Below are 24647 nucleotides of genomic sequence, written 5' to 3'. Positions count from 1 at the left end.
GGAAGGAAATCCAACAAAGAGGGGATACACATATACATAATGCTGATTCACGTCACTGTACGGTAGAAACTAATAGAACATTGTAAAGCAACTGTGTGTGTGCAGTTGTGTCCAACTCTCTGCGACTCCAAGGAGTATAGCCCACCTCTGTCCATGGGATTCTCCTGGAGCGGGTAGCCATTCTCTTCTCCAGGGGATCTTCCTGACCCAGGGATCAAACCAGGGTCTCCTGCATTGTAGGTGGATTCTTTTTTTTTTTTTTTTTTAAACTTTACATAATTGTATTAGTTTTGCCAAATATCAAAATGAATCCGCCACAGGTATACATGTGTTCCCCATCCTGAACCCTCCTCCCTCCTCCCTCCCCATACCATCCCTCTGGGTCGTCCCAGCGCACCAGCCCAAAGCATCCAGTATCGTGCATCGAACCTGGACTGGCATCTCATTTCATACATGATATTTTACATGTTTCAATGCCATTCTCCCAAATCTTCCCACCCTCTCCCTCTCCCATAGAGTCCATAAGACTGTTCTATACATCAGTGTCTCTTTTGCTGTCTCGTACACAGCGTTATTGTTACCATCTTTCTAAATTCCATATATATGCGTTATTATACTGTATTGGTGTTTTTCTTTCTGGCTTACTTCACTCTGTATAATAGGCTCCAGTTTCATCCACCTGATTAGAACTGATGCAAATGTTTTCTTTTTAATGGTCGGATTCTTTACCATCTGAGTCACCAGAGAAGCCCTGTAAAGCAACTATATTCTACTAAAAATTAATTTTTTATTTTTTTTATCTTATAGTGATTGATTTATTACTTTTTAAAATATAAATTTATTTATTTTAATTGAAGGCTAATTACTTTACAATACTGTAGTGGTTTTGCCATACATGGATCTACCATGGATGTACATGTGTTCCCCATCCTGAACCCCTCTCCCACCTCCCTCCCCATCCCATCCCTCTGGGTCAACCCAGTGCAGTTGTCCGCATTGATCTTTTAGCTGGCCTTCCAGGAGCTCTGACAAACTTTAAATATAATGAGAGGTAAAGAATGTTAATTAGTATGGAGAAAGAAATTAGTAAAGTCAGTTCAAGCATGCCATGTTGAAGTGAGTTTGACAACTTGGTTTATGGAAGCAAATCTATATTTAAATATTACTGCCAGAATGATTTTAACTTTTTAAAAACAAGATGACCAAATGTCAGCTTCATTTGGGTAATCGATCACACTCATAAACCCAGTGCTATAATTCTCCAACTGATTTTGCAAGGCCTAGTTACCTCAAGAGCTCTTGCAAATTGTGTTCAAATACTCAAAACAGGTTTACTTTTGATTCATCTTCAAAATTATAGATATGTGTGCCCTTTGTAATTATTTTATGAGATCGAGGGAAAGTTGTGAAATCAAACTAAAATAGTAAGATTTCATCATTTCCAAAAGCCTGTCAATTATTGTACCAAGGAATAGGAATCATTCTAATGTTCCTAGGTAAACTGGATTTAAACTATTGATATGCTAATAAACATGGGGAAATTAAGATTGATTCTAAATCTTGCAGTTGCAGAATAGAACAAGCAGTCCCAAGTTTAAGAACCTCCAGTTTAAAAAATTATATATTTGAAGCCAGTCAGAGTCATGCTACCTACCACTTTCTCCTATATTCAGTGGCAAATTCTGACATGACCAGGGAAGAGTGACTCCCAGGCAGCCATGCCCCCTTGGCGATTGACTCCTATTCATTTCCCATCTCTGCCTCTATCAGATACACTCCTGTTGCAATGAAGGGTCTGGAGGGGCAACAGAGGGGTCCAGGTTTCAAAATCTGACTAAGTCATTTCCATTGAAGATAACAATAATAGTTAAATCATTATTGGACTTATTTTCCAGGCTAGACTTACAAAAGTCATTTTAGCCCATATCATAAGCAAGATCATTTTAAATTATCTCTATGGACCATATGCTGTGAGTTCCAGACAATCAGCTTAGGAAGATAACTTTTGGAACCAACACACATAGGTCTCTAAGTGGCTATCAATAATCAATGCAATTTGATTAATTTAATTTAAAATATGTCAAAGTCTTATTTTCAGCTTTCATTGTGGGGTTTTTCTGTGTGTGCTTTACTCTGTGTAGTGATTTCATCCAAGGCCACCAGGGACTAAAAGATGACCTACTCCACATTGCAAGCACTCATCATATTGGTGTCACCATGAAACTGGGGTGTGCAGCATCAACTCTGCCTTCCACTCTTGATTCCAGGCCTCACTGCACCCAGAAAGCCTCAAAGCTTTCCTTCTGTCATACAGGTACATCCTAGGTTGTGCAATGAATGGGTTCGTGCAAATGTATGTGATACACACCTTTGCGAATTGCTTTATATGTTAAAGACACATTAGTGGAGTTGGCTATTTCAAAGAAAATTAGCAAGTGTCTCATTTCTTAATATCATAAGCCATTCTAATTCAAGATAATAACCTCTAATAGTTTGTGAAGTTCCTTTTTTTTTTTTTTGCTTAAAAGGCTTAATGAAAGCAAGATGAAAGTATAGTAACATTCAGTTTTCTGAAAGAGTTATTGTATAAATGCCTAATGCATAGGAAGTAGCTTATTATATCGGATAAATGCCAAGTTGTCCAAATCAAACTGATTGACAACTTAATTAGGGGAAAATGTCATACATTTTTAGAAAGAAAACACCCACACAGTATAGGGAATCAGAATCTGTTTTTATATGCCTAGAGCTATAAACATTTGTATCAAAATATTTACAATTATAGTATATGAAATATCAATCTATGAAAGAAGAAGCCAAATACAGTACTAGAACAACCCACCAATGTAATGCAAATTACATGAGACATAAATGGCACAGAAACAAAAGACCAGGGAATACATGGTTCACTCCAGTCATAGTTTAACTTTTTAACACAACGCTAGTATCTCTTTTGGATATACCTGATATGCAAATCTGCCTCTGCACTCAAGACAGCCTTCTATAATCGCATGATCATTAAATCATAATTAAAAAGTTCATCGTCCCACATTTTTTTGCTTCCCAACCCATTTACCCCTAGTCCAGATAATTTGGTGGCCCACCCTCCACATTCCCCTAACCAGAATGAACATAAAGAAATAAACTTAGTAATAATCCTTTTATATAAATACCAGCAATTGTGGCATAACAGCTCCCCAAAAGGAAAACTATATAAGAAATGGAATGAAGGGGGAGCTGGAAGAAGAAAAGTAGGCAAGATGTCTCAGATTCTCCCTCGGGTAGATCTTCTCAAATTGATAAAGGAAGTGTCTTCCACCAAAACAAACAAACAATCCCTTTAGCCAGAATCTGAGATGGCTTAAACATAGCTGCGCCAGGCCAGAGCAATGACTGCTTAACCAGGATTACCATACTAATACCATACTTCTAAGTCCTACAAAAAAACACTCTTGCGGCAACAGAGAAGCTCAGTGACCATCGGACTGGGCACCACAAGAGTTTTTAGGGGTTTTTGCTTTTCCCTTAAAGAAAATATCTGCCCATCACCTATATTTTTATTTCTCTCACAGAAATTTTCTTATTTTCCTGGAAGTACAGACACTCTTCTTACTGTGACTGAAATCTAGTATGCTTAATACTTGACAATTGTATAGCACCTTTCACCCAAGGATGTGTGGTGTGGTTGGTTTGCATGTGTTTTAAGAAGCTTCCAAAATTGCCTTGCCTCATCCGTATTGTGGGACAGGCAGGACCTCTGATAGGCGACCCCTTCAGCTCATAAAGCTAGAGCCATCTCTGAGCCTAGGAGTTTTGATCCCCACCTTGGCTAATTAGATAAAACTTCCTCAAAAGGGTATAATTTAGGGGAAGAGTAACAGATTGAGTTGCAAGGATCTATGTCCATCTCTCTCACATCTTATACAACATGATTGCACAGAGAGAGGTTCCTAATAACATAACCCTGATATAATCCTGCTGTAGGACTGCCCCCTTTTCCCATAATTTGTGTGGTGCTCCCACCACTGAATTGCTTGTTTGTGGCTTTACAGAAATTCCAGAGTGCTGCCTTGGCTTTAAGCGAGAGACCAAGCAAAGTCCACGGCAAGAGGTCTCCACAAGGGACAGCTGTGTGAGGCCTGGTCTGAGTTATGACCACGCCCCAGGCCTTCCACTGTGAAAATTTCTTTCTCAGTTTAGCTAAGCCACCAACTTGGCCTTAATCACTATGTCTCTTCTTCCCATTTTGTCACAAATACCACAGAGTTAAATCTCTGCTTAACAAAGAGGGATCCTGGCACACTGGCCAAAGTCCTCCCTCGAGCCCTTCACATGGTGATGTTTTGCTCTGGGTCAGAAGGGCAGGATGGCTTCCAGGCTTGGCTTATTCCACACAAAAACAATATCTGCCCTGGCCAGAACTTGTACCGCTGTGATAACTGGGTGCAGTGAGTCTGAAGACTGAATTCACCCTCGGAAGTGGAGCCAGTGATGTGGCAGCTGCTGGGGCCCCAGGCAGTGTGTGTAACGGAGAACAGCTGGAGGCCAAGCCACATCCAGGGAGCACCTGTCCCAGCCAACGGCTTTCTCCCAGGGCAGGGGCTGGACAGTACAGGACCCCCTCCATCATGTTTGGGTTTCAGCCCCTCCCCCCTTCCATCCCCTCCCCCCCATCCCTCTCCTGGTTTTTCCTGCTTAGCAACTTCCACTCCCCTCCCAAATTCAAGGGCTCCCTCCTCCCCACCCCCCAGGTCCCCAGTAAATGTGTTCAGCCTTATTTCTTTCTCAGGACCAGATAAAGGATGCCGATGATGAAGCTGAAGCAGAAGCAGATCCAGGTCAGGATGAAGGAATAGCCGTGGTGACTCGGCTCGTAGTTGTTTATAGAGCCATTGGCATAGTGATGAGTGTAGATGGAGGCCCCCACCATGACGCACAGCCCTGCAGTGGGGAGAAATGATTCACTGTTGGTTTGGTTTCTTAACATTCAAAGCGAGAAAAAGATTTATAACTTTAGAAAGATCCTATGTTCCTCGTGGGCGATGGGAAAATGAAATCTGAAATTTGGCCCCCAGTGGTGGTTCTGTTGATTGGCCCCGAACCAGGCTTGATGGTTATGTTGCTGTACCATTGGTGTTTGGGTTCTCACACCTGCACTGGTTTGTGTGGCTGTGAAGTAAAACACAGCTTCTCTGGTCTTCCCCACCTCCTCTCCACTGGCTTTCCCATCTAGACCCCAGCACACAAGGACAGGCTGCCCTTGGGGGATGCAAAAGAATACACCTTCCATCAAACTGTGTGGTGTATTGGGAGAGAGGGAATGGCCATCAGCAATTTCATCTATCTAAGGACTCCCACATCTCCTGCCCCTTCAACTGTCTTGTATACAAGCTCTGGCTTCCCAGGTAGCTCAGTGGTAAAGAATCCACCTGCCAATGCAGGAGACACAGGTTCAATCTTTGGGTCAAGAAGATGCCCTGGAGGAGGAAATGGCAACCCACTCCAGTATTCTTGTCTGGAAAATCCCATGGGCAGAGGAGCCTGGCAGGCTACAGTCCATGGGGTCACAGAGTCGGACACAACTGAGTGACTGAGCACGAACCCATACAAGCGCTACATCTGGGCAGACCCCGGCTCCTTGGTGTCTGCCCAGGAGCCCCAGGTTTAAACAGTGAAGCTGATGAGGGTTCTTATTTCAAGTAGCTATCAGGGGTTCTCCCCAGGAGCACAAATAACCAAGCCAGTAAATTGTACAAGGCAGTTTCACTGCTCCTAGTGCTCAGCTGTTCAAGCCACTGAGAGCCCCCAGGGTAAGATCTTCAGGAAAGCTTTTTCTGAGTAAGCTGATACTCACAGCACACCAGCATGGTGGCCCCGGAGAGGAAGAAGCGGTTGCCTTTCTCCATGGTGAAGAGCTGGAACACGAAGACCACGAGGGAGATGACGGAGAAGATGATAGACAGGATCATGAAGGCCTGCACAGCCTTGAGGGCATCTGTGGACAGAGGGCAGGGGGAGTGAGGATGTCAGGCTACCCAGTCCCCAAGGGGCTGGCCATTCCTCAAGGGCACTGGGTACAATATCTTGGCACGTACCTTCACCAGCGTAGGAAAGGTCACCACAGCCACCAGTGGTACAGTTTTTCCAAAGACCTACTGATCCTGTTCCCAAATCTGACACCACCCAGACCTGAAATCAAAAAGACACAAAGGAACTCTTCTCAGTACTCTGTTAGGTGGGAAAAGAATCTGAAAAGGAGTGGATATATGTATATGTATAGCTGATTAGCTCTGCTGTACACCTCAAGCTAACACAACATGGTAAATCAACTACAGTCCAATTTAAAAAAAAAAAGAAATTTAAAAAACTGTTTAAAAACTAACTCCCTGGCTTGAAAGAAAAAGAAACAATCATCGACTTGTGTCTAGACTAAATCTTATGGAAGATGCCATATTTAGCCATAAACACGGCTAAGAAGCTCATTTCTAGGTGGAAATAATGTCTTGCTAAAACTGAAGTCGCAGAGGTCCCAAGAAAAAAAGAGAAAGAAGAATGTACGACCGAGGAGAAGTTACCTCACTCTCTGGACTTCACATCTCTCATTACTTAAAAAAGAAAGACTTAATTCAACCATTGGGTTTTTTGGGTTTTTTTTTTTTAAATCATTCTAAGGCTCTAAGAAACGGAAACCCTGCGTGAGGAAATTGATTTTAAAGATGTACAATTCATACACCCTACCAAGACTGTTTCCAATAAAGGGCCTGGCAAAGAAGGTGAAAAAAGTTAAGGAAAAAATGATCAACTGGAAAAAAAGGAAGAAACATAAAGGCAGCAAAGAAAACAGCCTTGAGACTGGGAGATCAATAAGCCACGTTCATCTAAATAGAAGGATAAACCTTGATTGCCACAACATGAAAAGTAATTTCATAATAACATAGTCCAGTCAGAGCTATCCTGTGGGGGTAGCTGAAAGTAGAAAAACGACCCAATATGTATTCACCGAGGCTCACCACAGTGCCAGCACCCCCTCCTTCCAGGCCCAAGAGAAACAGTTATCCTTCTGGGATGAAAAGCAAACGCCCAGCCCTGTCCACACAGAGTGTCTGTTCATGTGGGTTACTGGAAAAGCAGGGCCAGGATGTCCAATCGCCTGCCTGTTCTTGACTTAATAAGCAGCTGTGTGTTCAGCCCCATGTTAGAGGCTGATAATTCAGATTTCAGCACTGGGCATCCATTAAAACAGTTTGAAGCCATTTACTGGACCTGGTAAACTGAGAGACTCGGTGGTGGGGGAGGGGGGTGTACAGAACACTAAATTCAAGTTTGGAGGAGTCCACACGGCGAGGGGTCTGTCATCACAGTGATGTCTCACTGATTCTTGTTTATAATCGTACCCACCGATGCTGGTAAAACTCTTCTCTCTGAAATTTAAAACCCATTATCCTTCAACTGTAACAAGGACCCACAGAGATTCCGGGATCATATCTGTTTGTCTAGTGATGCATGGCCTTGGTTTTTAGGTCCAAGGAGTTGTCTTGTTTTTGTTTTTTCCGAGAAAAGCAAACTGGACTCTGCAAACTACCACTAGAGGTCAGAGTAGCCCCAGATTCAGAGAGCAGAGCCTATGGCTTACTCTGTATTTTTAGTCCTTTTTTTTTTTTTTTTTTTTTTTAGTTAATTCAGGCAAACGTGGTTAATCTTGCATAATTCCACTCTCACATGCTACTCTCTGCTCAAAACTTGTATTTGTTGGTCGGACCACCAAAGCATCTCATCATCTCAGTCCCATTTCTCCTTCTAATCAAGGTTCGCAGAAGGAAGTTTGGCCTGCCGCATGGTGTCTTCATTACGTCCTGAACAAAGCCTGTCCCTCCCACCTGTACTCCCTGGCTGGGCACACCTCCTGGAATGCTTCCCAAGTTCCTTTCACTCTGCATCTCTAGCAGAGAGAAACCCCACCCATCTACCCATCCTCCAAGCTCCACCTCCCCTGAGAAGCCTCACTGTATTCTCCAACCTGGCGAGATCATTCATTTAGACACTTGTTATTAATATTTAGTTGTTTGAAGTGCAAGTATGTGTTTAATTTTTTCCACAACTAAGCTGTAAATTCACAATGGCTTAAACATCTTTTGTAGCACTTTGTGTAAATATTCAAATAACTTCCAAATGAATGAATGAACAGAAGAACAGGACTCACGTTGGCAATGGTAGAAACGAATAACATGATGACGGTGGCAATGTGGACCACAAAGATACTCGCCAGTAACACCAGCATCTTGGCTTTTCTATGGCTTGAGGGTGAAGAGAGCTCTGAAAAGAAAGGAGAACACGAAAGACAAAGGAGAGGTTACTCTCATTCAATGCGTTATTTCAGCTTTCCCAGGTGGGTGGGTTCTCTGCTGAAATCAAGAGGAGTTACAGTAAAAATCATCATGATTCCATAAATTCCTGCCAACACCTAATTAGTTAGCCCAGTTCCCCAAGTGCCTGTTCATCTGTTTACATAGATCTAAACAGAAAGAAAATTCTACCTCAGATATTTATATATTCATCCCTCTAATACAGCCTGTTTCAAAACAGGAAAAATTTTATGGTAACTGTTATTATTTTGTTTGCATTGTACAGGTCAAAAGTAGGATTTTGGTTTTTTAAAGGCCTTTCACAGCTGTCATTTCAGGTCTCTATGCAACAATGTCATATAAATTTGCATTTTCCATTAGGGAAGTTGTCCACACTTCTATCAAACTGCTCACCCAGCGATTTTAATTGAAGCGGATGCCTTCCTAAGACTGGCAGCTATTACTCAATGCCCAGAGACCAAATGGGCTACTAATTTGATCCCGTATGAAATATAAAATGTGAGAGCCACAACTTCCACTATAATAATGCTGTTGGATATTCAATAGTTATAACAACCCAATTACAGTTTAATGGTCTGATCATCTACCAGTGGAATATTTAAGACTTGTGTTGCACCTGAGTCTTTGGGCTACATCATGGCAGGGACTCTGCTTTTGGTCTGGGGGCAGAGGGTTATATTTCCTACGACTCAGTATGACAGTTCTGAGGGCTGGATGCAGCGGGAGGGATCAAACGTGCCTTTGGCTTGTGTGTGACATTTACCCAAATGCCAATCCTTCTGGACTCAGTACAGCCCATCAGCAGATGCATCCATCACATGGTGGATGGGAGGATGGGGAACTAACAGATTAAGAATGTGCATGGGTAAATGGAAGCATTCAGTCATCATCTCAGCAGAAGTAAAGAGGGGAGCCCATGGATCATCAAGCCTAGAATAGAGGAAGTGTGAAGGATGCATGAGGGGGCGGCCACTTTGATTGATGACAGTGGCAGGAATGCTTTGTCACACCCAAGACAGTTAAGAGGCGGTGCAGGCTTGCTGGAATTTCAGAAGGAAAGGGCTCATGTTACTCACACCCTAGGGAGGGTGGATGTGTGGCTGTCCCCTCCCAGGGAGGAGATGGCTGTGCACATCCAGTAACTGTGTCCCATTTCTCTCTCTCTCCCTCCACCTCATTTAATTAAAGCTTTGAGCTTGAGTCCCTTCCACTTCAGACAGGGTACTTATTGGAGAGCGTGGATACGACCATTCCAACACTTCCAGTGCTTTTGATCTGTCCCTTTCCTCATCAGGCACTCCAAATCCAGAATGATCTACTGTACCCTGGTGGGGGGAAGGAGGAGGTTGCTGTTGACAAGCCAAGAATGAAAGGCAGACACTGGCCTCCACTGCCCACCCTGACCCATTCCAACCGCTCCCACCCTCCTTCGCCATCTAAGCACTTCCCTACCACCCAGACTCTTTCTGTAGAAATTTCTCCAATTGCGAATGATCAAAATGATGATGTTTACTGCTTGGCTTCAGGGCAGAGCTTAGAGCTTTCGTGCCTGTTATTCATAATCTCCCCATACATTCCGGTGCATTTTTGCTTTTCTCAGATCCTTGCACACCTCCTAAATCACACCTCCTCAATTTTCTGCTTGACTTTAATGCACAGTGAAAGGAGATTTTTGAATTAGACACAGGTCGAGTTAGAATCACATAAAGTTGTTGGACCTCCAGGTGTCAGTTCCCTCCTATGGAAGGTGGGGGTTGCAATGCTTATTGTACAGTGTTACATTTAATCCTAGACGGAGAACTCCCAACACAGTGCTTGGGCTTGGCAGATACTAATGGGGTTACTGTTACTGTTATTGTTATTGCTATTATATGAAACTGAGCAGCAACTGAGTCATCCATTCACCAGGCTGCCCCATGTGAAGCAATAGGATACCTGCTGTTGGGGTCACAGGGCAGTGTGAATAAAATCATTTTGCTCCCCTTAGAAATTATCTCTACACCTAATCCTTGCTTCTTGCAGGGAGGGACCACTAAGGACCACCCTTGGGGATGAAGAAGAGAAACTGACTCTTCCCATCCCTGTGTTGGTCACCCTCCCCACTCCCCCCAGACTCACACCATCACTAGATCCTGATCTCACCCTTACAGGGAAGGGAACAGGCCTGAATTAATTCTCTGAATGCAGGAAATTAAAACATTATATAACGAGATTGTGCTTAATCCTCCTTGGGCTATAGAAATGACTTTTTTTTTTTTTTTCCTTTGCTTTTAATTGACAAACATCCTGCTCCTAATAGGGGTTGAGGGGCCAGAGACGGAATACAGTACACCAAGCAAGGCCTCCTATATGAGGTCAAGGAGAATGTTAGGAGTTTCCTCTCTGACACACTGCTGGGGATCCAGCAGAATTCTCTCCTTAGACTGCTCTGTAACCCTCCAGTGTTGAGCCTGATTCTTTTTGCCCCTGCTCACACTCTCCATTTTGATCATTTGAACATTCATGCTTTCCAAATACCCTGCTCATCCCCCTTGGCTAGTCTACTGCCTCGCCACCACCTCCATCACTCCACATACACGAGTTTTCCTGCCCACCAGTTCTCACTTCTTATCTAAAACCACAGCCCCACCTGATCACTATTCCCCTGTGAGGTTCAGGCAGGAGTGGGTGAGGAGATCAAGCAAGATAGCAATTTTCTTTCAGGGTATTTAGATTTCTGTAATCGCACCATGGTTTTTCCAATAGCCACATATGGATGTGAGAGTTGGAACATGAAAGCTGAACACTGAAGAACTGATGCTTTTGAACTGTGGTGTTGGAGAAGACTCTTGAGAGTCCCTTGGACAGCAAGGAGATCAAACCAGTCAATCTTAAAGGAAATCAGTCCTGAATATTCATTGGAAGGACTGATGCTGAAGCTGAAGTTCCAATACTTTGGCCACCTGATGCAAAGAACTGACTCATTGGAAAAGACCCTGATGCTGGGACAGATTGAAGGCAGGAGGAGAAGGGGACGACAGAAGACAAGATGGTTAGATGTTATCACCCACTTGATAGACATGAGTTTGAGTAAGCTCCAAGAGTTGGTGACAGACAAGGAAGCCTGGCAAGCTGCAGTCCATGGGGTCGCAGAGAGTCAGATATGACTGAGAGACTGAACTGAACTGAATCACACTGTATCTTTCCACCAAAAAAAGGAGCAAAATACCTTGAATTAGCAAGTGTTCTTAGTGCACAGAACACACAATTTTATCTGCTTTTGGCTGTTGTATCCAGCCAGAAGTAGAAGCTGTTTACTGGAGCTATCACATAACACAGGTAGTAGCTTCTCCATCTTTTCGCTGCCTGAAATCTGTCAGGTTTTATTGGGATCATCCATTGCCAGCTTAGAAGGGCTTCCTTGAATTTCAGTAGCCCTCCCCAACACATTTGGAAGCAGAATGAACTACCTTCTTAAATGTCTATCCCTATACTATAGGTTGCCCCCTCCCAGCAGAGAAACTCCAAGATAGGAAGATGGGAGGTAATTCTTAAGATCTTTAGGGACCAGCATGTGTGTGTGCTCAGTCGTGTCTGACTCTTTGTGATCCTATGGACTGTAGCCCGCCAGGCTCCTCTGTCCATGGGAATTCTCCAGGCAAACGGACTGAAATGGGTTGCCCTTTCCTCCTCCAAGGGATCTTCCCAACTGGAGAATGGAACTCTTGCATCTCCTGCATTGGCAGGTAGATTCTTTACCATTGCGCTGCCTGGGAAGTCCACATACTTAACAGGTGAGGGGAGACCTATCAAATTGGAGAGCAGTTTGGGTAGAAATAATAGAGGACCCAGTGCTCTTGAGACATCTACCCACCCATCACAGGCAGGGCCACTTTCTGAGAGCCTCATTCCCTGCCCTCGTGTGAATCTTGCTTCATATGAAAGTACTGAAAAGAGACCACTTCCGAGCATTTATATGTTTGGAAGTATTGGCTGCTACAACTTTCTGTCCTGGCAGTAGGTTTCACTAAAGCTGTCATTGATTTCTCTCTCTGACCTCTTCAAAATGCTATGGACACATCTGCGTGTTGCTCTATTGGTGACAACAATTGACAACAATACTCATAAAACATAACTGTTCTTGAGTAATAATTATCAAAGATTGCAATTGTATATTTAGAAATTAAAGGATTATAATTTTACAGCATTTGAAATGAAGCATTTTAGGGAAGTTCAAGAGGGAGGGGACATATGTATACCTAGGGCTGATTCATGTTGATGAATGGCAGAAATGAACACAATATTATAAAGCAATTATGCTTCCATTAAAAATAAATAAATTTTTTAAGAATGAAAAAGAATGCTATTTACGGCCCTTTCCAGTGGAAAGCAGATACTTTGTCCTAGCTGGGGAGCTCCAACCAGACTGCAACGGAAAACAGCATGGCATTTCTGAAGATCTAAGAGACACACCTACCCCCTCAAAGAGCATAGAAGCTCAAGGCAGTCCCAAAGCTCGTCATGTTGCTGTTGGGGCTTCCATAACAACATTTTTTGTGGTGCTTGGAGTTGGACCCAGGCCACCAGAGCTACTGAATCCACAGCATTCTCAAGGGATAGGATGTCCACTGACTGTTCTATGCAGGGTGCCAGGAACAGGTCTCCCCACCTGGCACTGGAAGCAGGGTATGATCCCCCCTTTATCCTCACCACCCCCCAACAGACATGGGACAGGGTTGGTCAGGACTCCATGGGGCTGGGTGGGAAACTGAGAAAAGTATTGGAGGCATGAATGCTGACTCTAGCAGAGAAGTGACTGTCAAGAAAAATGGAGGTTAGCCACTTAGAGCTACATACAGGCTCTAGTTATCCCTTTCCTGTTCCTCTCTCTGCCCTAATTGACAGGCCCGCCAGTTCTCTTTCCTCCACCGCCATCCTTGTTTCTGACCACACTTCCCCTTTCCTTCCCACATCGCTCAGACCACACTAGGGCAGCGGTCTCTTTACACTCCTGTCCCTGATACAAGCGTCACAGCCACTGACCATTCCAGATCTGGATGAAGATCTTTGCTAATAGGACATTCATTGCAGTTAGTGAAACTGAACCTGAAGATTATGCTTGCTGGTGACTGGAGCTGTAAATGCCCAACTGATGTGGGCGAAGGGCTGACGGCCCTCTCTAGCTGGCTCCATCCACTTCAATATTTATTGGTTTCTTATCTCCTCCCACAAAATGAAAGAAGCAAAAGAACAAAGCCCTGAGGCTGCCTTCTATTGCTTCTTCACCCTTTGCAGGCAACCTAACACCTTTAGGGTGGTCTGACCATGAGAAGGGCTTCCCTTGTGACACAGTGGCAAAGAATCCGCCTGCAGTGCAGAAGACACAAGAATTGCAGGTTTGATCCCTGGGTCAGGAAGATCCCCTGGAGGAGAGCATGGCAACCCACTCCAGTATTCTTGTCTAGAGAACTCCATGGACAGAGGAGCCTGGTGTAGGGACAGAGGACCCTACAGTCCATAGGGTCGCACAGAGTTGGACATGACTGAAGCGACTTAGCACACATGCACAACCATGAGAAATTAATCAGATCTCTGTGGACACCTTTCCTTTTCTGATGGGTAACTCATAGCAGAGACATTGAGAATCATCAACTTCTCGTCTGGACAGTTGAGATGTTGGTAATCTGGCTGCATGATCACTAAGCCAGGGGTCAGATTGCTGACTGATAACTTCTTCCAAACCCTGGAGTGTGTTTATTGAGCAGCCACCACAGTCTGGGGGAAGCAGGGCCTTCGAGCAGTCTGAGGAACAGTAATTGGGAGCAATACAACCGAACAGAGCCCCAAGACCTACTTCTCCAGCAAAGGAAGTGATGGAAATCCTGGGCTTGAGTCACTGAAGAACTAGCCAGAGACTGGGGGTGTCACATGATCAGAAACAGTGAGTCGGGGGCTTGTGTGAGTGATGGGAGTGGGAGAGTCCCACAGAGCTTGAATGTCTGTGATTCACTCGGAGTGGGTGAGAGTCTCCCAGACAAAGGCAAAGTGGAAGCATCCTCGACCAGATGGCACAAGATAACTTTCTGAGAAGCACGTGGATCTGTCTCGAGAGCCAGAAGACAGTTTAGTCATTTCCCTGGCAGCCCAGACTCTTCTGGGGAGACAGGAGCAATAGTGACCAGCTGCCAAAGTCCACACTGCTCCTTCCTCTCATCCCAGTTTTACTGCTGAAAATAACAGTCAGGTCATGCATGCTTCCTCCAGTACTTACCTCCCGCGCATCTTTACTTTCCACTCCCACTGTCATTGTCTAGCTCGGGACCACCCGCCTCTCCATGATCCTCTTTCTGATCCTCCCTCTTAAGTATATCCTCAGTACCACTGGGTTATCTGACCAAGTCACTCCTCAGATCCTCCAAACACACCACCACCCCACCACCAATCAGGAAAGGGGCTCCACACTGGCCCTGGGAATCCTAGGAATTTTAAATCCTAGGATTAAAAACAAAATTTTTTTAAAGGTCTGTTTTTATAGCCTTCCTCCAGTTAACTATAACATTGTTTTCAAGGAAGTTTAAATTCTGCCTCCTCTAGGAAGCCTTCCCTGATACAGAGGTCAAAAGTAGTCATTTTTCTCCTGTTATTAAAATCATTAGTGGTAGCCCACCTGGTAACAGAATTATTTGTGGAAATGTTTGGCTCCCCAACCCCCAAGATTCTAAGTTTCTGAAAGGAAAATCTTGTCTATGACATGTGCCAAGTATCTGTTCAGCCACCAAATAAAAGAATCAAGAAAGGCAATATTTTCTTCCCTGTAGAAAAACAATGAATGTCAAGATAACTGAAGTCTTCATAATAAACAACAGAATTCTTGAGAGAAAATGATCCCCCCCAAACTTTTTTTTATCTAGGTGAAATTTAGTCCTGTGTTATTTTTAGAAATTATTTCTGTACCCTGATGCTGGGAAATATTGAGGGCAGGAGGAGAAGCGAATGACAGAGGATGAGATGGTTGGATGGCATCACTGACTCAATGGACATGAGTATGAGCAAACTCCAGGAGATAGTGAAGGACAGGGAAGCCTGGTGAGCTGCAGTCTATGGGGTTGCAAAGGGTCGGACACAACTCAGAGACTGAACAACAGTAGGTATTGAACATCTTACTATATGCAAACTCTGAGAATATTTCCTGAGTATCTTTGACATTTGAATATGCAGGATTATATGTGTGTTTGTTTCCTCTTATTCAAGAAGAAACAGGTAAATGCAAATAAAAAATTTTAAACTTCTAAGTACTATTTTATCTACAAATTTGACTTTCCTATCTACTTCTTTCAATTACAGAAACTCTGGACTGAAAGGAGGCTTTAAAATCCCTCCCCAGAACATGAAACTCATCTACAAATCTATAACCAGGAACTACCTAAATCATGCTTAAACTTCTCTGCTGCTGCTATTGCTGCTGCTAAGTCGCTTCAGTCATGTCCGACTCTGTTCGACCCTATGGACTGCAGCCCACCAGGCCTCTCCATCCATGGGATTCTCCAGGCAAGAACACTGGAGTGGGTTGCCATTTCCTTCTCCAATGAATGAAAATGGAAAGTGAAAGAAGTCACTCAGTCGTGTCCGACTCTCCACGACGCTATGGACTGCAGGCTACTAGGCTCCTCCATCCATGGGACCCTCCAGGCAAGAGTAAGTCATGGGTAACTCACTACTTACAAAAACTTCCCCACTCTTTCATCAGAAAAGTCCTGACAATGCATTAGAGGTAGCTGTTGGCAATGACTACCTCCATCTTACTCCTGCCCTTTGTCTAATGCTTCCTTAACAGCATTTTTCTGAAGTGGTCACTTTGCCAGCAGAACTTCCAGGTTATCAGAATATTAGCCAGAGATCCCCCGGTCTCAAGTAAATCATAACACAGTCCTGAGATGACCCGACTGCCAGACAGACTCTGTCTTTTTGTCCATTGGTGCTTTCAGTGAAATTCCCATCTCCTCTGGATAACTGCAGACTTTGAAGAACGCTTTCTCAGACCAAGACACAAGGCTTTCTCGGAGGCACAAGATGAAAGGCAGAGACACTCCCAGTCGTACGATCTCCATGAGTCAGCCCACATCTGACCATCCTCCTTGGCATCACACCCAGAACTGCAGCTGTGCTTCTCCTAGAACACGGCATAGGGTGGTGGCACTGATGTCTTTCTGTCCTCTATGCGTCGGGATCATTTTGCTCTTGTTGGTTTGTTTTGATGTGTTTATTTCCCACTGAGGATCATGTGGGTTGGCAAAATGAATATCCACTGAACGCAAAAGCAGAAGAGGAAATACTGTCTTTGGGGAGCAGCCGTAGAGGATGTATCCGCAGGAAGAAAAGGCTGGGATTAAAGACGGGCTCAGTGAATGAGACCTTGGATGAGGTTTTCTGACCATTGTTCTTGTTGTTTTATATCAAGTGTACTTTTCCATTCTAAATACTGTTTTTACTTGAGGGTGGGGAAGGGGGGCTGTTAATTTCTCCATGGGAAAAATGTGGACAGAAAGAATCCTAAAACACCATCTCCTCCTGCTTCTGGACATCTGGATGTTTGGTATGGCAAGAAAGAACTTGGGCTGTAATTCACTGCGTACACTCATACTGGGGTCTGTTTTATTTAAAATGCAGGGCAGTTTTTTTGTTTTTTGTTTTTTTTTTATGACCAGAAGAAACATCAGCAGTCAAGCAGCAAAAGCAACAGGAATCTACATGCTCCAAAGAAAACAACTATTTTGTTTTTCATCATCCAGGAGGTGAGGGAACTGCACCTCCCACCTGTGAACAGGGTATATTATAGAAAGGGTGGTGCTTATCTGGCCCTAGTATAGATTGGCATGATTCTCACACAGTTAGGGATAAGGAACTGGGGGTGGGGGTAGTGGGACAAGCATGTTATTTAGGGGGAACCAAAAGCAAGAAAGAAAAAGAGCACCTCTTTGAAAACCAGGTTCTCATAAAAAATTCTGACTCTGCTGACTTTGGGAAAATGACGTATCCTCTCTGGACAGTAGCTCCTGGAGAGACAGAGTATTGAGTAGTAAAAAAAAAAAAAAAAAAAGCATGAATTTTGGGTGCGACTCCTGACTGCACTCCTTTTTTTAAAAAGTTCAGATTCATTGGGTATAGTTAGCACATGAAATTGTAAGCTGTTTCAAGCATACATCGTGGTGACCCCAGCCCCTTTTAACTATCATCTGCACACCTCACAGCCTTAACGTGAGGATCAAAGGGCTCGTGCCTGATACACAGCAAAGGCTGCACGGCTGCTGGTTATTCTTTTTGTTCGTTTATGGATAAGGAGAAACTCAGCCCAGTGAAATGTGCTTGAAACTTCTCAGGCAGAGTCCGAGGGCCAGCAAATCTGCTAAAAGCAAACAAGCAGCTTGCATCTTGTTTTGGCAAATGTTCCCACAGAGAATAACCTCTCTCTCTCTCTCTGGTTTCCCCTTGTCCTCTTTTGTGTCCGGGGAGGGGCTGGGGCTGGGTGACATCTGCCAAGGCCAAGGCCAGACCTGGGTGGGGTGACCGAGGCCAGCCGCCGCCCCCAGACCGCAGCTGGTCAGGCCATCAGGCGATGTCCCCAGGGCAAGGATGGAACCTTCGCTGTCTTCTGCTGCTGACAAAAGAGGAGTGTTTTGGCGGCCAGACCGTCTCCGAGGGAGAGACTGCCAAGATAATAACTAGGGTTCTGGAAGAAACGCAAGGTGTGGCCCAGCCCGGGTGGAGGTTGGGGGGTGGGGGCGGCGGGGGTGCTTGGGCGGGTCTGACAGTAGGTGGCGGCAACAGGCTTCAACCAGCAACAGGCTTCAACCAGCAGGCTGTAGTCTGGGAGGTAGTGGGGCCACCAGGGACAGACGCGGGTGTAGCCAGGGGCACCCCGGTGCCTGGCATGGGCTGTGGGCTTGTGGCTCTTTCTGTAGGCAGTTGGTTGTTTAGAGGCTTAGCAGGGTTGAAGTTACTCGGTCCAGTTCCTTGACAAAAGTGGGAAAGCGAGTCCCCAGAGTGAAAACAGAATCGGGATGAAGCCCACTCCCTCGCATCTTCCGGGCCAGGCTTTCCCCACTGCAGCACAGCTTCTCTTTCCTACTTGCGGCAGAATTCTAGAACTTCTACCAGATCTATTGCTTTATTCTGCCTCTCCAACCCCTCCTAGTTAATCAGAGGGTCAGCACAGACTCTCCAAAGTGATGCCACTGGAAATAAACAAAGGGCCTTTGGAGGGTCACTGCTTCTTCCTACTGACTTGCTGAGAAGGTCCACCAGCAGAACCAGCCCAGGCCAAAACAGCCCACCCTGCTAGCACTCCTGGCCCCAGAGGAGCTTCAAACATTCCACCCCGGCCCCCACCCACAGCACAAGGCCCCCTCCCCGGCAGCGAAGCACAGCCAGCCAAGGCAAGCTTGAGGTCTCAGCTTCGTTAGAGTGTGGACACACCTGGCTGGCCTGACCTCTGCAACCTCTCCCCAGCTCCCGGTATCCAGCCTCCCAGGCAGGGTTCTTTGATTATTTGAAAGAAGACATCAAAGTATCAGGGACCTCATTCTGCTGTCAGTCCTGACCTGACCCTTCTGGAAAGGGAAAAAAAAAAAGTGTCCCCAGGGAAAGATGACCACTGCACAAGTAATCCACAGAAATTCTAACATTGCCTCCTTAACAACAGAAGGTTCTTCACAGATGGGAAAGAAGAGGTGAGACAAAGAACAAAATTCTTGGCTCCAAGGACTATCCTGACATTGAGAGTGGGTGGTCCCCAAATCAGAGGAGGGAGTCAGGGTACAGCATCGTCACACTTCTGCCCTCTTCTTTCACCCTCTCCCTGCTTCCTCTTTCCAGTTTCTCTCTCTTCGTGTTGTTCAGTTGCTAAGTTCTGTCCTACTCTTTGAGACTCCATGAACAGCAGCACGCCAAGCTTCCCTGTCCTTCACCATCTCCCAGAGTTTGCTCAAATTCAAGTCCATTGTGTCGGTGATGCCGCTCAACCATCTCATCCTCTGTTGCCCCCTTTTCCTCCTGCCCTCAATCTTTCCCAGCATCAGAATCTTTTCGAATGAGTCAGTTCTTTGAATCAGGTGACCAAAGTATGAGAGCTTCAGCTTCAGCATCAGTCCTTCCAATGAATATTCAGGACTGATTTCCTTTAAGATTGACTGGTTTGATCTCCTTGCAGTCCAAGGGGCTCTCACGAGTCTTCCAGCACCACAGTTTGAAAGCATCAATTCTTCTCCCTCTTCTAGGCCTTTCCATCTGCCCCCCTCTCTCAGCCAGCATACAGGCCTAAGAAACCTCGGGAAGTCCCTTTGCTCCCCACCCCTTTCCTCCTGGCACCTCCCCTTTCCTCCCCGAAGCCCAGCTTCCCATCCACTCCCATCCACACCATTTGGCCACACCCTCCTTGAAAAGAGGGTGAGGCTCCTTTCCCAGAACCACCTTTGTGTCTCTGTCTCTGGAGTCTGGTCTGGGTTCATGTTGTCAATGTCCCCACAAAACTTCGCTAACCAGGCACTGCTCAGGTTTCATAAATCAAACCTCTTTCTTTGCTTCCGAGAGCTGGGTGAATGCTCACTGCTACCCAGCGGTAAAGCCTGCGGACGCCTGTACTTGGAGAATCTCTAAGCGGATGAAGCAGAGGAGTCCACCTGGGTCCTCCATCCTCCTGTTTCCATGCAGACATGTTACATCATTTCACTTTCCTACCAGTGTTTATGGATTAAACTTGCTGTTGGCATAACCCACAGGACTTCTCCAAACAGGAACTATCGGATCTTAGAACGATAGGGTCTCGGGGCCACAAGGGTCCATGGAAACCACCAAGCTCTGTTCCCTCTGTTGAGAAGGCAAATGTTCTGCCCACATCACATGGCAGATTCAGGACAAGATCAAGCGCCTCAAGCCTCCTATTTTAGCCATCTTGCACCTACCGGAGGGTTCCAGCCACCAATTTCAACCCAAGCCTAGTGGGTTCTCAATTTTAATTACCCCGTTGGAAGACAGAATTCATGAAACAGGCCTGGGAAATATGAAAACTGCCACATCCTCAGTAAGGCCAGGGGCACCAGTAGAGGGGTCCAATTTAGTTCCAGAGAAATGCCATTTCCACAGCAGAGAAGGAAAGAAAGAAAGTGAAGTCATTCAGTCATGTCCAACTCTCTGCAACCCCATGGACTGTAGTCCACCAGACTCCTCCATCCATGGGATTCTCCAGGCAAGAATTGTGGAGTGGATTACCATTTCCTTCTCCAGGGGATCTTCCCGACCCAGGGATCAAACCCAGGTCTCCTGCATTGCAGGCTTTAACCTCTGAGCCACCAGGGAAGCCCACAGAGAAGGAAAGGTGGATCCAAATGTTGTGATTAAAATGAAGAGAGAGAAGCAGCAATGCCCACATGGGCTTCTGTTTTCATCTTTGTGGTTCAGTTTCAGTGGATTTCCCAGTTAAATTGAGAGAAATGACTTGTAACAGAAGTGTAACTTAGCGTGGTTTTGAAACATGTGTGTATGGGGTATAGGGTATTGGGAATCCAAACAAACTCCTAATTAGAAGCGTATTTCAGCTCCCTTGGTTACTAAATAGGAATCCAGGGTCATCTGGGCAGAACTGAAAGGAGTATGGGAAAAGGGAAGTTTATGGTCAGAAAATTCCAGTTCTACACTACTTAAGGATTATGAGCCCTCTCCAAGGAGCTGGACATCCAGATGGCCTGCCGGCAATTAGACCGAGGTTATGTTGACTGGCAGCCTGTTGCTGTACTTACCATTACAGGAAGTAACAGTGGCAAGGCGTGGGCTCCACGAACTATGGACTAAGTTAAGGGACCAGCCCCACAAGGCCAAGTTAGAAGCCTGTGTTTCTGGCACTGCATTGATTTAACCATGACCTCATGGTTGTCACCGGGTGTCCCTCTGAGTACATATATCTGAGAGTCCCAGGTGGCTCTGAGCTTTTGTGCTAGGCAGCTATGTATGCAGTCAGTTCAAGAATAAACCACACCCCTTGTTTAGAAAAAGAGACCTCAGAATCAGATCACCTGGGTAGGGAGGAGTATGTACACAGCCTCAAAACTTCAACAAGGTTCCCTGCTCCTTCCAAATCTTAGGTAGTCATAATAATAATAACAGCAGCACAGATCTATCAAGTTTTATCCATCAAATACTAAATAAGAGTCGAGTGTTTAGAAGATAAGGAACATTGGATGGATCAACAGCAACAGCAAAAATGGAATAGATATTTTCAGGACTAGAGAACTTGGAAGAACGTATAGACGTTATAGAGAAGCCAATTTTGCCGGATGTAAGAAACTCTAGCGATGAGAGTTGTCCAGTGAAGCGGGGTGGGTGTGGAAGTACCCTCTAAGGTGCCAAGTCCCTTCTCTGGAAATTTTAGGGAAGCATAAAACACTCATCCATCCAAGGTGGTATGAAAAATAAGATTTCTGCATATGGCAGGAGAATGAATGGGTTGACCTCCAAGATCTGTACCAAACTCAATGCACAAATCAAGGATGACACGTAACTATATTTGCCCTGTGCCTTTTTCTGAGGCCGTTTTTCAGATATATTCCCTATCTGATGCTGAGGCGCCTACAGAAAAGTCATTTTGGTTCATCTCTCAGTCTTCTGAGGCACTGGCTGCTTTCTCTCCACTGGTCCCAGTGGGTCTGGGTACAGCTGAAACTCCCAGAGCCACGCAGACCAAGCAAAGACGGTCTGCATCCCCAGGGTGGGCTCTATGGGGCTCCTTCCCTCGATCCCCCGGAGTCTGGATGTCTATGGGAACTGGACGGGCCAAGTCTGGCCTAGGAGGGGAGCAGGAAGAGAGGAGATAGCCCCAGTCTTTTCTGTGGTCTGCGGAAGGGACGTCTCTTCCCCTCCTGGGAGGGAGCCACTGTCCGCCCTAGGATGTGATCTGCCTTGGGTTGGTGCTCTAGGGCCTCCTGCCAACTCCCAGGACAGTTTCGTACCCTCGAACAATGTAAAATCCAGGGTGTCTTCAGACCAGGACGCCAGACCAGACATCCTGCTGGTCTGCCCCAAACCCCTGCCCCAGTCCTCAGAGTCTGGGGTGGAATTCAATCCACCCCCCGAGGGTGGGAGACAGTAACAGGAAAAAAAGGAAAAAACTCCCGGTCCAGTCTTGTTGAGCATACATAGCTGAAATCCAGAAAAACCCCCATAGCCAAGGAACTCTTTCACTACTTGTTGGAGGAAGATGGGAAAGCGGGAATAAGAACAGCATTTTTAAAATTGCCCTCAAACTCCAGGCAGTAACGCACAGCACGCTTTTCTCTGCATAAAACTCCAGCGTAAAGTGACACCGTACAAATAGTGAGACTCAGGACAGTTTATGTGCCCACAGATGTCACTGTTTTCTGTTTCCTGACTGGTTAAATCTTTCTTACTAGCTTTAGCCTGCACAGACTCAAAGATTTGTATCTAGCTTCTCAGGATACCATTAATGACAATGGCCTCCCCAATCCACGTCGATGTAATCTAGAAATAATCAAAATTTCAAGCGAAGGTGGGAGTCCCCTGCACCTTAAAAAATTGCCCTTGTACTAACTGAATCATCCCCTGGAGGGCAATTTTAGCAGGCACCTTGCCTGTATCCAGGCTGATTATGTTTGAATCTTCTCTTCCAATGAACCACATTTATAAAGAAAAAACTTAATTTCATCAGGCAAGCTGCATCCTGTCCTTCTCCTCGTCTTGTGTGCAGAGTAGGGTGGTGGGGCAGGGAGATACCCCAGTATCTATGTTGAAATGGGCCACACCTCAACCAACCAACATGCTAACCTTGAAAAGAAAAAGCAAATAAAAATCACCCTTCTTCCTTTTCCAGATCCTTTCATGATTAGCACAAGTGTTTGCGTTTGTACGGCGTATTTTGGAAAGAGTGAGAAGTTGAATGTTCCAAAACAATGCAGGAGGAAAAAAACACCTCACATCTACCTAAGAAATAAAAATCATTTTAACATTTCTGATAGGCTGTCTTTTTGCTCTGCACCGAACTTGGCTGCTTCTGGGATAAAAGCACAAAGCGATGCAGTATTTTGTTTTATTTTTAATAAAAACAGATGAAGTTCCCCCAGTCCCACCCTGCCCTCCAAACCCAACTTTTCCCTGAGACCCCACCCTCCACATCTGACCCTGGGAGAGAGCTCTGAAATCCACATCAGGCACCAGAAGCCCCTCCTGCGTTACATTTCAAATACCACTTAAAGAGAGAAAGTTTCCTCTTTCTCCCTCCTCTCTCCCTCTAACGGTTTTCTTTAAACAAGCCCACCCTGCTCTCCTCCTATCCCGTGGAAAGAAAAAAAAAAAAAAACATTTACACTTATACAAAAGTGAATGAACAAGCTAAAGGACAGCCCCATAAAAGCCACCAGGAAAATAAACTGAAAAGTAGAAAAGCTACCCACCCTCACCCCGAAAAGACAGGCAAACAGAGAAACAATTCAAGTCCTGAGCAATTTAAATCACAACAGAGCAATTGACAAAGTCTGGCAAGCAGCCCAAGTGCTGTCCGGTTTCAAAGGTACATCGGTACGTCGGGTTTCCTCCAGAAAAAAAATGCTATCCTCTCGTGTTCCAAAAGTCCCTGCTCCCAGCACACTTTCAGAACAAGAACCCCGTTCCTGCAAGACATAATCACCACCCAGACGGACTGATTGCCCCAACCCCGGGGCCCCCGTCAAACTAGATTTTACTGAACCTTAAGGGAAAGAGTTGTATCAATGCCCACTTTTAGCTAAAAAGCTTGAAGGACTCAATTCAAGGAGTCCTAGAAAAATAGCACAGGAAATAAGAAAAAGCTTCAGTGAGGTCAGAAGGAGGAGAGCAGTGGGAAGCAAGGAAAGTTCTCTGGTCTGCCCGGCAGTGTCGGGAACTGTCCTACCTGAGGGTCCGGTGACCAGCCGAGGCGCCCTGAGTGGCAGGAGCTGGTGGCAGGCGTCCGCTCTCCTGGAGGTTTGTGAACACAGTGAGCAGAGGGCTGGCCTCCCGAGGTTATAAGTTTCCTGAGCTGGTGTGCTGGGGTGTGTGATGGGCGGTTTCTTTTTACTGTTTTAAAGGAGTTTCTATGAATCAGTCCGGCAAAAAAAAAAAAAAAAGTGTTGGTAAGTAAGCTACGCCCTGCTCAGTTGGCAGTCAGTCAAGACAGGCTGGGAGGGAGCCATCAATTCAGAGAAGCCAGTTTAGGCTCCCTGTGACTCAGACACACAGACCACAGTGGAAAAAGGAGTGACATGGCTTCAAATAAGCAACAGGAGT

At 45.4% G+C, this 24647-nt stretch overlaps 1 protein-coding gene across 1 annotated transcript; it reads right to left on the bottom strand.

Annotated features, from left to right (window-relative positions):
* Nucleotides 1-2715: 2715 nt before the first annotated feature.
* Nucleotides 2716-24432, bottom strand: EMP1 (epithelial membrane protein 1). Its single transcript, XM_005890021.3, has 5 exons — nucleotides 24274-24432; nucleotides 8201-8313; nucleotides 6096-6189; nucleotides 5855-5995; nucleotides 2716-4941 (listed from the first exon to the last, which is right to left on the bottom strand). The coding sequence occupies exons 2-5, from the start codon at nucleotides 8276-8278 to the stop codon at nucleotides 4775-4777; spliced, it is 480 nt and encodes a 159-aa protein (XP_005890083.1). The 5' UTR covers nucleotides 8279-8313; nucleotides 24274-24432; the 3' UTR covers nucleotides 2716-4774.
* Between the last annotated feature and the right edge of the window lie 215 nt (nucleotides 24433-24647).

The sequence above is a fragment of the Bos mutus genome, chromosome 5, assembly GCF_027580195.1.
Source record: "Bos mutus isolate GX-2022 chromosome 5, NWIPB_WYAK_1.1, whole genome shotgun sequence".
Lineage (NCBI taxonomy): Eukaryota > Metazoa > Chordata > Mammalia > Artiodactyla > Bovidae > Bos > Bos mutus.
The sequence above is the reverse complement of the archived record's forward strand: the minus strand, read 5'-3'. Positions and strand labels throughout refer to the sequence as shown.